General features: G+C 37.4%; 2 protein-coding genes across 2 annotated transcripts; one reads left to right on the top strand and one right to left on the bottom strand.

Moving 5' to 3' along the window:
* The first annotated feature begins 649 nt into the window (after positions 1 to 649).
* Positions 650 to 12816, top strand: LOC129886285 (serine/threonine-protein kinase EDR1). Its single transcript, XM_055960901.1, has 13 exons — positions 650 to 1219; positions 2403 to 2825; positions 3210 to 3313; positions 4136 to 5283; positions 6131 to 6171; positions 6471 to 6539; positions 8762 to 8862; positions 9725 to 9803; positions 9907 to 10005; positions 10590 to 10658; positions 10786 to 10835; positions 11956 to 12132; positions 12223 to 12816. The coding sequence occupies exons 1-13, from the start codon at positions 755 to 757 to the stop codon at positions 12356 to 12358; spliced, it is 2961 nt and encodes a 986-aa protein (XP_055816876.1). The 5' UTR covers positions 650 to 754; the 3' UTR covers positions 12359 to 12816.
* Positions 12817 to 13255: 439 nt separating this feature from the next.
* Positions 13256 to 13886, bottom strand: LOC129884006 (uncharacterized). Its single transcript, XM_055958391.1, has 3 exons — positions 13878 to 13886; positions 13524 to 13601; positions 13256 to 13429 (listed from the first exon to the last, which is right to left on the bottom strand). The coding sequence occupies exons 1-3, from the start codon at positions 13884 to 13886 to the stop codon at positions 13256 to 13258; spliced, it is 261 nt and encodes an 86-aa protein (XP_055814366.1).
* Positions 13887 to 16102: the final 2216 nt, after the last annotated feature.

The following is a 16102-nucleotide window of genomic DNA, read 5'->3' as shown; positions in this document are numbered from 1 at the left end:
AATAGGATTTGTAAACATGATTATATCCTTCATTAATTTTATGGTCCTATTATGTAAAATGTGAACACATAACTTTTAAAATTAAAATGATTTTTAGACGTAAATTAAAGAATTCATAATCAACAGTTTTTTTTCCACATCAACATCAGTTACTTGACATTTATTCATAAATCATAAATTGATAATTGACCTGTTGTTTATAGACAAGGAAGAAAATCTCCTCATCAACCTTCTTGACATTCAATTATAATTTATTACTACTATTTGAGATGGGAAGTTGATTTAGAATTTGTAACCAACAATCTCAAAGTTAAAATATCATATTTTGATACAGATTTTTCACGTTAGTTGAAAACATAGAGAACTTGTTGTATTTTATAGAAATTGAGGATTAGTTATTGGTGTAATCTCTAGACAAAATCTACCATTTCATGCTTGTCTTCTACTTTTGGAAATAGTTGTACTGAGGAAGAATGTTCTATTTTCATTACTTTTGGGGCACAAAAAGAAATTTCAGTAAAAAGAGCGCGTTGATGTCATTTTCCGTAAATTCAATGAATTACATGCCCTTTTTGCAATTGAGTCGCTCTAATCCAACCCCTTACGTTTTCCCTCCTCTCCTTCTCTCTCTACTTTTTACAGTCAATAAAAGAGAGAGAGTGAAGACTAACAGTAGTAGTAGTAGTTGATTTGTATACATATATTTACCTAGAGAGAGGGGGGAATAGTACCGTGTGATATAGAGAGAGAAACGATGAAACACATTTTCAAGAAGCTTCACCATCCAAATCGATCGAACGACACTCAATCTACTTCATCGGCGGTATCGTCGCCATCTTCGCCGCCCGCGGGGGTAACATCATCGTCTTCGACTTCATGTGCTACCGATCATCGGAATTCCAGTTCGGTTGTTCAATCACCGTCGAGTCCTTCCACTAATTCGAGTGCGTCAACGGCGACCACTGCTTCTCCGGTGTGTGCTGGTGGAGGAGGGAATATTTCGACGATCAATCGGCAGCAGGATTATTATACTTCGGAGGAAGAGTACCAGGTGCAGCTTGCCCTAGCGTTGAGTGTGTCATCCTCGCAGTCTCAGGATCCTTTCCCGTCTGATGTTAATTCAAGCAACGGTCTGATACTCGGTGGAGGGCGAAGCGCTGTTGACTTGGCACGTGATAGGGAGGATGCCGCTGCGGACTTGCTTTCGAGGCAGTATTGGGTAAATTTTGAATTCTCATTGTTGTTGAGTTTGCTTCTATTAGTTTCACATTGCTAATTAAGCTGATGGTCTTATTAAAATGGCTATTCGTGATTAGTTCATGTTCAGGTGAGAATATCTCCTTATCTGCTGTTTTTATGCCTTCTTGTAGTATCACTGTAGTGCAGCACTTTGAGTTGTGAACTTTGCAGACAATGTAACTTGTAGAAAGATTAGATTCGGTAACTGATGTGAAGAAGGGTTAGCCTTTTTCTTTAAAAAGCTAATACTAATATATTGATGGACCAGAGAAATCCCTCTAAACAAGGTTTAGAAAACTTAAGAAAAAGAAATACATGATTTGGATGGATGGTCATGGAAAAAGAAATCCATGTTAATAATATTCTATTTCTTTTTCTGATCTGCTTTGAAATGTTTTTCCTTGAGCGGAAACTACTTCTCTACCTCCCAAGATAGGGGTAAGGTCTGCGTACACTCTACGCTTCCCAGACCCACTTGTGGGATTACACCGAGTATGTCGTTGTTGGATGGATGGTCATGGAAGTCCAATTTGTAGTTTAGATTGGGTGTTTCAAGCAAAAATATTCAACTTGGGGTGCTGATCTATCCAAAGCTCAAGCACTGCTGCAGCACCTTACCATCTATAATATAAATTACATTTATTTGTTATATTTCTATATTTTCAAATAGAAGCCTGACAGAGGAACTGTTTGGTGAGGATATTAAGGTATTACATGTTTTGTCTGCTTTTTTTTTCTTTTGACAGGGATGCAGAGATCTGGCAACGTTGCAAACACATTTTCTTTACTTTGTTTCTTATGTTTCTTAGCTGATTTGAGTTTAAACTTACTTAAAATGGATGTTTAAGATTCATAGGTGATAATACTATGACTACCTAACATTACTGAAATGCTATTTTGAAAGGCACGTGTATTTTTTTGGTTCAAGAGGATTTGTCTAGTTATCTGTCATTTGCTTAACCTTGAAGATTTGAATATAGGTTCCTTTCCTCACAGTACTTTATCGTTTGTGTTATTCCCTTTTGAGCCTCCCCTCTAAAAGCTTAATAATTTGTATACATTGCTAGTTCTTGGAATATGTTTTCTACTGAAGATGATTGTCAGTTTGGTTCCCACAATTTGGTTTCCAATCTTTTGTCTCACTTACTTTACCCTCTTATCAGGATTATGGTGTGATGGATTATGAGGAGAAAGTCGTTGATGGTTTCTATGATGTATATACTCTCTTTACAGATCCAGCAAGTCGCGGGAAAATACCACCTCTTACTGAACTTGAAACAAATCCGGGGACTTCTGACTTTGAAGGTGTGATAATTAATCGGAGAATTGACCCCTCCTTGGAAGAGTTGATGCAGATTGCACACTGTATTTCATTGGACTGCCCTGCCAGTGAGATTAGTCTGTTAGTACTGAGGCTTTCTGAACTTGTAACTGGGCATTTAGGTGGGCCAGTAAAGGATGCAAATATCATATTGGCCAAATGGATGGAAATTAGCACCGAGTTGAGGACATCACTTCACACCAGTGTGCTACCAATTGGATCCCTAAAAATTGGGCTTTCACGTCACCGTGCACTGCTTTTTAAGGTGATCATCATGATTAAATGTTATGCCTGTTTCATTCATTGGGACAGAGGGAGGGATTGAATAACTTGCAGTCCATAATAACAAGCATTGGGTAGAGGCAATGTTAATTGGCTTTCCGTTGATTAGATATACTTAATTGATGTTTGAACAGTGCTCACTTACACTTAGAAATAGGTATCAAGGATCTTTTGCATAAAATATTACATTTTCTTCAACAGTTTAGAACTTTTGAGTCATGACAATAAACAATTTACTAAAGTGAGATAAGTCTGGTATAGTGGGAACTTTTGTATTGAAGTTTAGCGATGTTATGCTCATTTGAGCGATTAGTCTCTTGTCTATTAAGATTTGTCTCATCTTCAATGTTGTTTTCACTTGAGGCAGGTACTAGCTGACCATGTTGGAATACCCTGTAGACTTGTTAAAGGGAGTCACTACACTGGTGTCGAAGACGATGCTGTCAACATTGTGAAGTTACCAAATGATAGGTGAATTGTGAAGTTCAATAGCTTTTCTTAAATCTAACTATGAGGGAACAATTATATACATATTTGACATGTTGCTGATGGGATTGTGCATGTTTGACCTTGTTTGATTCTGCTTACATTTCTTTTTGCTGTTGCAGTTGTTGCTCAAGTGTTCCACATAAGTTGTCTCCTTATAGTCTTGGACAATCTTCAACTCAATCACAAAAGCTAGCTCATGAGGTGAAGATTATCCAAGACTATAAGGCGAGTGCCTTTTCTTTCAAGAGATTAGAATGTGTATTTGTTAACCATGGCACCGTATGATTTTTTTTAGTTGGAAGTATAAAATAGAGAAGAATCATATCTGATACGTGTAAGAAAGGTTCCACATAAATTTGTATCGTTTCTAATGTTACTCCTCTGTCCCACTAGCTGTTTCCTTTTTATGTCATCCCAAAATGGTAACCTTTATCCTTGAGGTTTAGATTTGATCATTTAATGCATTTTCTGTAATCATAAAATTCATGTTAGGACAATTTGTACTCTTCTCAATGCAACTTCTCCTCTAAACTCAAAGTCTAACACGTGGATTTACAGGTTTTCCCCACCGAACAACCCACACCTCTAACATTTGTGTCAAACTAAGACAATTAAATGGGATGGAGGGAGTTAAAAGTCTCTTCTATAACATATAACGTGATTTTTTTTTCCAAAATGAAGTGCAATTTCGAATTGTATCTCTTATTTGTTGCGGCAAATGCATTATTGTGCAGACATGCATGTATTGTGACATTTTGCATACCTCTCTACATTTCAGCCTCTAAATCAATTATTTGCCTTCAGCGAGTTTTTGGTTGATCTCATGGGAGCACCGGGCACACTCATACCAGCTGATGTTCTGAGTGCAAAGGATGCTTCTTTGAAATTATACAGTCCGAAATTGAACAAGATTCCAAGTTTGCCGTCTAATAGTGATTCTGGAGTTTCTTACCCGAGACGGAACTTGTTATCTGGTCAAAATTCTGGGTTAGGAGATGATTTCTCCGGTAGATCTAAGTCCGAGAAGATAGAATCAGTTCATTCAATCTCAGATGCAGGTGGTAGCTCCACGGCTGGTTCTTCAGGAATTAATAAAAGACCATCTTCTAATCAGGTTGATTGGACTTCGCCATTAGCAATTGGAACTTCTTTGTACAAAGGGGGCCGTGGACCCAATGCAGCTGGTGATGGCTTGAGGTTGAATGTAAATGTCGTTCCTTACGATCAAAACAACCCTGAGGACCCAAAAAATCTTTTTGCTGATCTTAATCCGTTTCAAATAAAAGGCTCTGGCAGCACATTGCTGCAGAAAAACCCTGCTAGAAACAAAGTCAGTGAATTGCAACAACCAAAACATACTTTGGTCCCCGGGCGGCCTCCTGCCCCTATGATGTGGAAAAATCGGTATGCACACAATGAAGTCCCCTGGAAAAACGAATCTGATTCTGAGGGACTATTTCCAAAGAAGAACGGTGGATCTAGTGGGTATAATCCATCATCAATTGCATCTACCAGCTCAAATATACCGCAGAAGTCTTCCATTGATACCACCAGGTTACATGGAAATTCACAGCCTGCCTATAGAGGAAATGATGGGGTTGCTTCCACCAGGGATAACTGTTCCAAATTATCAGCTGAGCTTGAATTTAGAAGGTTGTCTGTTCAGAACAGTCAAAACAATAATAGAGAAAGAAGTCAATGGGAGGGGCACAGCTTGCAGAGTGATGAGATAAATAGGACACAAACATATGGAGAAGATATTATTGTGGAAAGTGACCTCATAAGAAATTTGCAAGCTCAGTCAATAGAAACAAATATAAAATTGAAGGATCCAGAAAATCCAACTTCTTCAGGGGATCTAGGTCCAAGTCAGGTTGATCCTGTATTTGATGATGTTGGTGATTGCGAAATTCCATGGGAAGACCTTGTCATCGGCGAGAGGATTGGTCTTGGTAAGCCATTGTTTGTCCTGACTGAAATATCTTGTGATGACAATGTTGGATATTGTGCAAATGCATTCAAACCTCATATTCATTTATATTTGTACAACAACTACGTCTCAGCCCAAAGTTTCATTAAGATTTATACTTCCTTGGGTGTGTGTGGCCAGTAAAAATATTTATGTACCTCCAACCCTTTCCATCCATTGGATGGGGAAATGAATAATAAATGTGAAAATTTTCAATTAAAAAAAAGTAAAATTTTCTAAAAATTTCTGCCTAGTGCTTGTCATGGAGTACTGAATAGTGTGGATGTCTGTTAATGTGTAGGTTTAATAATTTGTTGGAGATTACTCAGTTGCTTGGTTATTATAGGTGAAAAGAAAAAGGGAATCAACGTACTCTCTCATCTCCATTTACATGAATGCAATCAAAGCTTTATCCACTTAATCATTTGCTTATGTGTTTAAATTATATACACTAACAGTGTAAATATTTTTTACACTATCAGTGACTTTTTAACTTTTGATGGGAGGTTAGTTACTATCTTTATCAGATTACCAGTTAATGCTTATCAAGAGGTTTACCTGTAATTACATAATAAGATACGTGATTGTGTAAATATCTTTTACAATGTCAATACATTGAACTTAAACTTTTTGCTTATACATCTAGATTTTCTATTGGGATATCTCTGGAAGCAATCATAATACTGATATTCTAATTTATTTATTAATTTTTGAATATGCTGCAAGATATCCACAAAAATGGATGGTAATAGTTGGAATGTTTATAGGGAATATTGTGGGTTTACTCTAAGAATGTTTTCTTCACTCTGAACTTCTGATTCCATTTTCAGGTTCCTATGGAGAGGTTTACCATGCAGATTGGAACGGCACTGTAAGTGATTTTATTTCAAATATTCCTAGGAGCATTTTGTTTCATCTTCCTATTCATTAATTGTTACTGGCCAAGTAATTAGAATCAAACAAGTAGCTTAATGTTTTGAGTTGTCAGTGTGTTCTTTGCTATATATCCTCTATTGCTGGCATCACGTTTCCTCAAATTCCAATATTCTATTGTCTACTTTGTGTATCGTCAAATATTTTGTTATAATTAAGTGAAAGCTTTGGTATTGATGTAATTTCTTGAGTGTATTGAATATTGAATGCTTTTGCTTGTGAATCTGTCTAAAATAGGAGGTTGCTGTAAAGAAGTTCCTCGATCAGGATTTCTCAGGTGCAGCTTTGGCCGAGTTTAAGCGAGAGGTTTGGATTCTGCACTGTTATGCTTACTGTTTGATGCCTTCATTGAAGTTAAAAAATATAAAGAGTATTGGAAACAGGTTCTAGTTTACTCTTCTAATTTTTAAAAAGAGGTAATGCCAGCATAGTCCTAAGAAGCTGGTCCTGTCATTTTCTGGTTCTGTATAATCACTTTAGAACTGTACTCTGTCATTCACTTTTAAGATAGATCTACAAACCTGGTAGACCACAAAGGAGATTTAGTAGCGGTTGGTTTTGAATTTATGGGTGTCTGCTGGCCTATGTTGGTCGGAATCTTCAAAAATGTCAACGGGTGCGTGTCGGATTCTCCAAAAGTAGTGTATTTTTGGAGAACCCGACACGGGTGCGATATCGAAAGTGAAGAGTCCGCACAACTTAGCTGCTGGCATAACCTCTTTTTAACATCATCGTATTCTTTGTGGTGGAGTCCATTGCAGCTGTAAGAATACCTTTTGTCCATTTTCAAGAGTCTTTGATTGTTCCCCCACAATTTATATAAGCTGACATAGATCTATCTGAAGACCGAGTTTAAGTTGTTAATTTGACTTATAGGTATATTAGTGCCAACATGAATCTGTAACAGTCATAATCAATTCTCCCAATCATTTTCGTTTACCCTGTCGTTAAATCTCAAAAGCCTTGCAAAGCTTTCAAATGGTCCGACTGTCAGAAGTGTCCGTTATCGTTCGAATGAGTCAGGCTTTATTGACTCTGAGATTGAATTTGGCCAGGGGGTGCTCTCATGAAAACTAAAATTCTTTTATGCCAAGTATAGTAGAAATACGAAGAGAACATTAGGATAGTGGTTGAAAAGTTAGTTTGATAGAGAAGACATCAAATCAAAGTTTTAAAGTTTGAGTAGCAAAAAGAATTTGGATTCTTGAAAGTTGCGAGAAGTGTGTAGAATAATATTATTAGTGAATGGTGTCATAAGTTTTGTGAAGTACCAACTTGAAAAGAGTGTCATAAAAATTGGAATGAAGTACTCTTGGATATTTTCCTCCATTTTATGTATAGAAAGATTGACTTGCCATTCTATTTGTAAAATTAACGTCATTGAGCATCTTTGTTGTCTTTAATGCCTAAAAATGACATATTAACATTTCCCATTACAAGCATGACTTGTGTATCTTCCATTCTTGTTTCAGATTATTTTTTTTGTTTTGGAAAGATAACATTTGTATTGTATCATAGTAATCTCAAGTTCGAATCCCAATAGAGACAAAAACACTAGGTGATTTCTTAGGACAGAGTTACTTGGTGGTTGTTGTTGGGAGGTCACAGGTATCTCGTGGAATTAACCCAGAGACCACGGTTGTCAAAAAATTATATCACAGTAATCTGTCCTGCTGTAAAAAAAATCCTGCACGTATACATAATTACAAGGGTTGAAGGGGAGCCTTGGAGTAACTGGTAAAGTTGCTGCCATGTGACCAGGAGGTCACGGGTTCAAGCCTTGGAAACAGCCTCTGACAGAAATGCAAGGTAAGGCTGCATACAATAGACCCTTGTGGTCGGGCCCTTCCCCGGACCCTGTGCATAGCGGGGGCTTTAGTGCACTGGGCTGCCCTTTATACATAATTACAAGGGTTACTGGGAAGATCTTCTAATCCTATGTCTAAAGCCTACAAGTATCCTAAGACATCCATAATTGAATCTGGATCTTCCATATATTCCTGTTACCAAAATTTGAACAGCACCAAGCAATTCATTTTCAGCTTCTGAATAGAATTGCAGTTGTCCTCAAAATATCTCTGATTCCCTTCTCTCTACACCGTCCACCAGATACAAGCAGGGATAAATTTCCATCTCTCCTTCTGGCTAGAGAGGCTGCTGTAACTATCCCAGACTTCCAAAGCATGCACAATTTTCCCTGACATCACTGATGACATTCCTTTCATGTTAATAAATAACCTCCATAGCTGAGTAGTGATCTTACAATGCAGGAAAAGATGATTAACTTTTCAGCTTTAGTTTGTCAGTTTCATTTTTGTAGGATATATATTTGATGAGAATAGTAGGTCTGATCTTCTACGTTAGCTGCTAATCAATTTTGAATTTATCTTCTTGTGTAGTTCTGTTAAACTGTATTTTTTAAGGGATATTTATCAGACGTAATGATTGTCCTATTTCTTTTGTTTGCTGCTTAACTTTCTTCTTGTTGAAATGCATCATTAATTAACATAATTGGTTCTTAATGGCAGGTGCGTATCATGCGTCGGTTACGACATCCAAATGTTGTTCGTTTTATGGGTGCTATAACTCGGCCTCCCCACCTTTCTATTATCACTGAGTTCCTGCCTCGGTATGTTTGTATTTTAATTTCCATTCCGTTTTCCTTCCATATCTGCCATCATTAGTAAGATTTTGGTTAATGTCACATTTAATTTATATTGTATGCTATGCTACATGGACCTTTTTCCTTCGATGTACTTGTTCTGAAAAGATAGGGGGTAGGTGCAAGCAGTCGATGCAAATTATTCACAGTACATTTAAGTGGTAAAAGTTGAAGATATGCGTACCACTTACTTACCAATACTTGTATCTTACTCATATAGGTTTGGCAATCCTTGTAAGACTTAATGTCCACCGGTACAAAGAGAGCATTATTCTTTTATATTGTACATAAATTGTTGTATTAGTTTCCCTTTATGTTGCAACGTAGTATTCTAAATTCAGGCCTAATAAGTGTTTGTAAAAAACAAAAAAAAACAAATACAGTTAATGAGTTGAGCTTTTAATGATTCAGACCATATAAACAATGGCATCTCTCATATTCACTCAGCTATAACATGAATATTCGTCTAGGTGTCTTTTTATTAGAGATTTGTGGATGACGAATCAATGAAAAGAAGGTTTACCATTTGGATTAATATTTATTTATTATAAACCTTTGGTTATCTCACCTTATAATTGTTTCCATGTGATATGTTTTTTAAGAGCTCTCCAAGAATTATGTCTTCTAATATGATGTGAATACTACAAAGATGAATGCTATGTTCTTTCCTGATTGTGTTTGATTTGTGGTACTACAAAGTGCCAAGTTTTAATGTCTCTTCCAGCCTTTGTGCTATTAAACGGTATCTAATTATGACAAGCAATTAGTGATTTTGAAATTTTTTTCTTGTGAAAGCTGAATTACTCATCTAAATTATCATGCTTTTCAGAGGTAGCTTATATCGGATAATTCATCGTCCTCATTTTCAAATCGATGAAAGGCGGAGAATCAAAATGGCCCTTGATGTGGTATGATTCAGCAGCATCTTTACATGATCAATATTGCATGGTTCTTTGGACCAATTGATCAGCATTTTTTGCTTATGTTGATCTTCGAGGTTCTCTTGTGCAGGCAAAGGGCATGGATTGCTTACATACAAGCAATCCTACAATTGTTCACCGTGATCTGAAGTCACCTAATCTTTTGGTCGATGAGAACTGGAATGTTAAGGTAATTCACTTTCTAATTTTTTTTTATGTTCTTGTTACCTTGCATGAACTCATGTTATTTTCGAGCGAGCAAAATTTATTATATTTTCCCTTGGTATTTTGGTTGAGCACAAGGTGTCATGTGTGGATAAGCGCACATCATGAGTTCAAACCTTGCCGTGGACATAGTTGGGTGTTTAAGTGGAGAAAAGTGGAAGGATGGACCTAATTTTCCTTCAGGCTTTGAACTGCTCACCAACCGGCCTTGGGTTTTAAAAGAAGTGGATCTTATTTATGGTTATAAAAAAAAAGTTGATCCTATTTTTGGTTTGTTGAGTTGGTTGTAAACCCTTAATGCTTCAGTGAAATGCTCACCAACTATGCTAATCTTTGAGCAAAACTTTGTAGCCTTCTCTTCAGTTCAAGAATTTAGGACAGCAAAATGAAAAAAAGTAATGCAATGATGTGATTATGTTCATTTTGAAGGGGGTGTGTACTTGGTTGCAGTTGTTTCTATTAGTAACTATGAATCACTGTTGAACCATTCCTTAATTTGTCGGATGTCTTCTGAGGGACTATTAGTAACTCTTGAATCTTGGAATGCAGGTATGTGATTTTGGCTTGTCTCGCTTGAAGCACAACACGTTTTTGTCTTCCAAATCAACAGCTGGAACGGTGAGAACAATATATCTGTGTTCTATTGTTTAGATATGTTACCCTTACGATGAATTTTGGATACTAATTATTTTCTTTCTTCACTTCCTTTCTACTGTCTGTCTAACCTAGTCTTTTCATTCCATAGCCTGAGTGGATGGCACCAGAAGTTCTCCGAAATGAACCATCGAATGAGAAGTGAGTTAACAATTACTTTGCTAATTCCATGTTTTCGCTCATCGTCTGTGTCAAGATACTCTTGTAGTTCTAATTTTTCCTTTACAAATTTGACCTTTTTGTTTTTTATGTCAACCTCCATGTTAGGCATGCATGCCATTGTTCATCATGTTTCTATCACTTGTTACCTTTGTTAAGAAAATAGATTTTGGGTCCAACACAAACCCCAAAAGCTAGCTCATTAGTGAAGATTGCCTAAGACATATAATAAAACAACCCATTCCCTCGACGAATGTGGGAAATCTAACCCTTCCTCGCATGTCCAGGGCGAACATCTTGAACTTGGACAACATGACATAGTAGCCCTTAAGAAAATAGGCCTTAGGTCTTACTCAAGCCCCAAAAGCCAGTTTATGGATGAGGATGGCACAAGATTAAAGAAGACAATTCCATTCACTCGATCAATGTGGGGCAATCTAACAACCTTGCCTTGGATAAGACCCAAAAATGGTGGGTGGGGGTTGGAATTTCAGTGAATTTTGTTTCTACTTGGCTAAAGTTGAGTTTTGAGATAGTCGTAATGCCCATGGAGCTGGACTGCTGTACGATCTCTGCAAGTATGTGAAAGGATTTGTTTCATCTGCTGCCTGGGATCCAAATGCCAGCTTTAAGCTTTTCTTATATTTTCCAAAATGGCACACATCATCCTTGTATCCTTGGTTACGTAGTTCCAAACTTATAAAATAGTGACTATAACCTGGAGGAATTGTACTGGCGTAATCTGTTTTGTGAACTCTTTTGACACTCCGTATCTTAATTTTGAACTAAACGTGGTTTCCTGAATGAACATTTTCCTTCGTGGAATTCTTGGTCACATAGGAGGTCACGGGTTCAAGCCTTGGAAACAGCCTCTGGCAGAAATGCAAGGTAAGGCTGCGTACAATAGACCCTTGTGGTCGGGCCCTTCCCCGGACCCTGCGCATAGCGGGAGCTTAAGTGCACCGGGCTGCCCCTTTATAGGGTGTAAATGAGCTCATAGATGGCTAAGCTTGGAACCTGCATTTATTTTGCAGCAGATTTTGTACTTGCTGAGTTCTCCATGCTGTGTGTTCCTCAGCTAAAAATTTTGGTTGCTTGACAGGTGTGACATCTACAGTTTTGGTGTCATTCTATGGGAACTTGCTACCTTAAGATTGCCATGGAGTGGAATGAATCCTATGCAAGTGGTGGGAGCTGTTGGCTTCCAGAATAAACGTCTTGAGATTCCTAAGGAACTTGATCCTATAGTAGCAAGAATAATATGGGAATGTTGGCAAACGTAAGAGTGACATGTACCTTTAATATTCTTTAATATTATTTTTTTCTCAAGATGCAGAATGCTGATTACCTCATACATGTATTTTCCCAGTGATCCAAACTTGCGTCCATCATTTGCTCAGCTAACTGTGGCTTTAACACCATTGCAACGACTTGTCATTCCTTCCTATGTGGATCAGGCGAGCTCCCACTTGCCTCAGGGAATCTCTGTAAATGCTACCCCGTAAATTTTCTTGTCTCCCTCAAGTGCTAATGTAGGCCGATCATTTTATATCTGGGAAAAGGAAGGTTTAGGTTTTTGGTTTCTGGTTTCGTTCCTATGCAAAAACGGAAGGACAGAGACTCTTTTGGCAAAGGGGTCATGTGCTTGTTGCTCAGAGATGCTTTAGGAAGAAAAGGCAAAAGCAACGTTGGTAGTTCTCCTTAAATGTGTTGGTACTTGTAACTCTTCTTGTATAATGGTTGTGTATAAGTTGACCCCAAAAGGAGCGGTTGTCTTTCTGAATTGTATATTCTTAATGACCATAAATTCCTTGGTTGAAGCCCCCTTCGAAATAACAGGGTGGCTGCCGTAGTTACTTTTCACATGATCCCTGTATAGTCTATACAACAGTGGCTAAGTTGCCACTTATAACGAATATATGATTGCTTTCAAAGTGTACAATGTCTCACGTATTATGCCAAATCTACCTCTTTTTATTTTGTACAACTTTGAATATCTCAATCGTTTAGATCATACCACAATACTCTAGTCGCTCATTTCACATCTTTCTACTAGTTAATATAACATTGGATAGCCTTATTGTCATAATACTTTAACCCCTCTAATACACTTCCAGACCAGTACAAGGGGGCTATGCACAACTTTTGGTTTTATTTTAAATTGTAGTCCTTTATTTCTCATAGCATTTTCTATTCCATTGCACCTTGTTTTATGATTTTAGTTAAAACTAATAAACAATTTATCATGTTCTTTGGCATATCATTTGTCAAACATAGAATTAACAAACAGGTGCAGTGAGCTGTTCTGAACTGCATTACCTGATCCACATTTAACTTAGTTGATACTTTGTAAACAAACAACCACAATAGCCTTTTATTTCAAGAGTAAACACTGCTGAGTTCTACGCCATACATATTTTCCCCTGGTGGTAGCAATATTTTCTCAATATACCTTCCTTAAGGAAGCCAGCTTTCTCCAATACCCTTTGGGATACCTTATTTTCAACATAATCAAATGCCTGAAGCCTTATTACTTCAGCAAAGTGATTGTACACTTGAGGGGTTGCCATACAAACCTGATAGAGCGGTCATCGATGCATATCCATCGACGCCAAGGGTCACTGCCTCTTCTTTCGAGGTAAAATTCTTCCATCGGATGGTCCGAGTTACTCGATCATCATCTATCCATAACATCATATCATCAACGTCTGTTAACTTAAATGGACGCAGACTAATTCTTGAGGAGTCCTATCCATTTCAAGTAAAGTATAGCAGACCTCTCAGTAACAGTATTTGGAGCTTTAATGGATTATTGGTTGCTCAAATAAGCTTTATATATTATTATAGTAACATACAATAGAATAGTACCTACTTTTACAATTTGTTAGTCAAAGACTAGGGATTTTAAAATGTGACAATGGGCAGTGGGACATCATTTTGGTTTTGTATGTGAATGTATGGTAGGCACCTAAACCAAGTGCCTTGGTCTGAATTGCCCAAAGGCCAGTTGAGAGGTTGCATTACCAGTATCATACATTCTAACTTCCACCGACACAAGCATCTGATGATTCTTCCACCAAGGCTTGGACATACAGGAAAAATCCAACACACTTCTTTGACTACTAGCTCGAACCCTACCCTTGGATATTAGAACAACTTTACCGGTGGTACCGACTACTCCATGTTGTTCCTATAGTCACAACAAGGAAAGCAGCTGTGACTAGAAATATACGTGAAAAAAACAAGAAGCTCCTAAATGACAACAAATAGTTAAGGGATGCACATTATTTCTCTCAGGCATGAAATGGCACAGGGAACTGAATACTAATTAAGCCGTGGGGTTGAAATATTTCCATACCACTGGGTTGAGATATCAAGGGAAACGATCACTCTTTCTTCATCCACGTCAATACTACGATCAACAATAACATACCTAGCTAGTGTAATCCCATAAGTGGGGTCTGGGGAGTGCAACATGTACGTAGACTTTATTCCTACCTTATAAAGGTAAAGAGGTTGTTTCCATAGACCCTCAGCCCAAAACAGATTAAAAAGACGACTATACTAATACTCTGGTAATAAGAAAGCAAAGCACTTGACTGACTACAATCTTCTTTCCTAATTCTCGACCTCTACACCCTCCTATCAAGGATCATATCATCAGTAAGTTGAAGTTGCGCCATGTCTTGCCTAATTATGTCACCCAATACTTCGTAGGACTACCTCTACCCCTCCTTAAGCCCTCTACGGGTAACCTCTCGCACCTCATTACCGTTTAATCTGCACATCTCCTCTTTACATGCCCGAAGTATCTCAACTTTACTTTCCGCATCTTCATCCTTATGCACCCATTTCACATCTTAGGCTTAGCTGGTGTACTCGGCGGCTCCCTATTCAGTGCTATGCATGCTTCGTTGGTAACTTCTAGTGTATCCTCCATAGGGGTCACACCCATTTTGACCCGAAAAACTTCATTCCTAACTTATCCCTCCTGGTATGCCCAACACATCAATCTCAGCATCCACATGTCTATACTACGATCAGGCAAAACAAATGAATTACACCAGCGAGAAAATCGCAATCAGGCCAAGCAACGAAAAGGGGGCAGGGGAAATCTCAGAATTATTTGTCCACGAATTATGCATAAGTAGCACAAGTTCACTTGATTTGGAACAAGTCACCAAAATTATTTTCTATTCCCAGAACCTTATAATCATCAGTCAATTGCATTAGAAATTACTAGTTCAGATTAAAAACCGTAGGTTGCATAATTTAAATACAGATCCAAAGCTGCACATTGGAACTTCAAAAGTACTGACAAAGCCAGAAATTTTATTCACCGTGTAATGCAGGGATAACAAGTACTACCTTTTACATAATAGCAGTAATACATAAATTGAAAGACTCAAAAGCGTTGGGAAAAAAATATAGCTTAACAGTACGTTATTATTTCCCCATTTTTTAAAAAAAAATCATGAACTTGGAGGAATGTAGTCTGTGAATAGTACACTGTAAATTACCAAATCAACCACATTTGCATTTTTCTTGATACTTTTATAATTTGTTATTGAACCTTGGTAGTGAAATCCAGCCTTCTCCAAAACCCTATGAGAAGCCTTGTTCTCCAAATCAGCATAAGCTTGAAGCTTTGCTATTCCAGGAAAGTCATTAAACAGTCGAGGGATTGCCATTTTGAGTACCTTCGTAGCAATCCCCTGCCCCCAATTATCAAATGCAATCGCGTAACCTCAGAATTTTTGCCCAGAAGAATCCGATGGATCGATCGTCAATGCAGATTGATACATGCCAAGGGTGAGGCATACACATTTCCTTGATAAAGTTTAATGCTTCTTCTTTCGAATTCAAAGTCTCCCATCCCATGGTCCGAGTTACTCTATCGTCACCTTCCCATAACAACATATATATCATCAACGTCCGTTTCTCTGAATGGACGCAAATTAATTCTTGAGGACTCCATTGATGAAGTTCTAGTATTTGTGACGCATAATTATATGGAGTTCATGTCATACATTTTGAGAATAGATTTTGAAAATTAATCTTTAAATATTTGTTTGACCATGAAATTTGATTAGATTTTATAAATCTAAATCTTCAAATATTTCTTCAATTTTCTTTTAAGTAATATGCATGTCCAAACATAAGTTCAAATTATAATCACAACTTTGAAAGTTTAAATTTTAACTTCAAAATTTATGACCAAATGGATCTGAACGTACAAAAGTCCTTTA

The sequence above is a fragment of the Solanum dulcamara genome, chromosome 4 (assembly GCF_947179165.1).
Source record: "Solanum dulcamara chromosome 4, daSolDulc1.2, whole genome shotgun sequence".
NCBI classification, from domain to species: Eukaryota; Viridiplantae; Streptophyta; class Magnoliopsida; order Solanales; family Solanaceae; genus Solanum; species Solanum dulcamara.
Note: the sequence above shows the minus strand (reverse complement) of the source record. Positions and strands in the feature narration are given on the sequence as shown.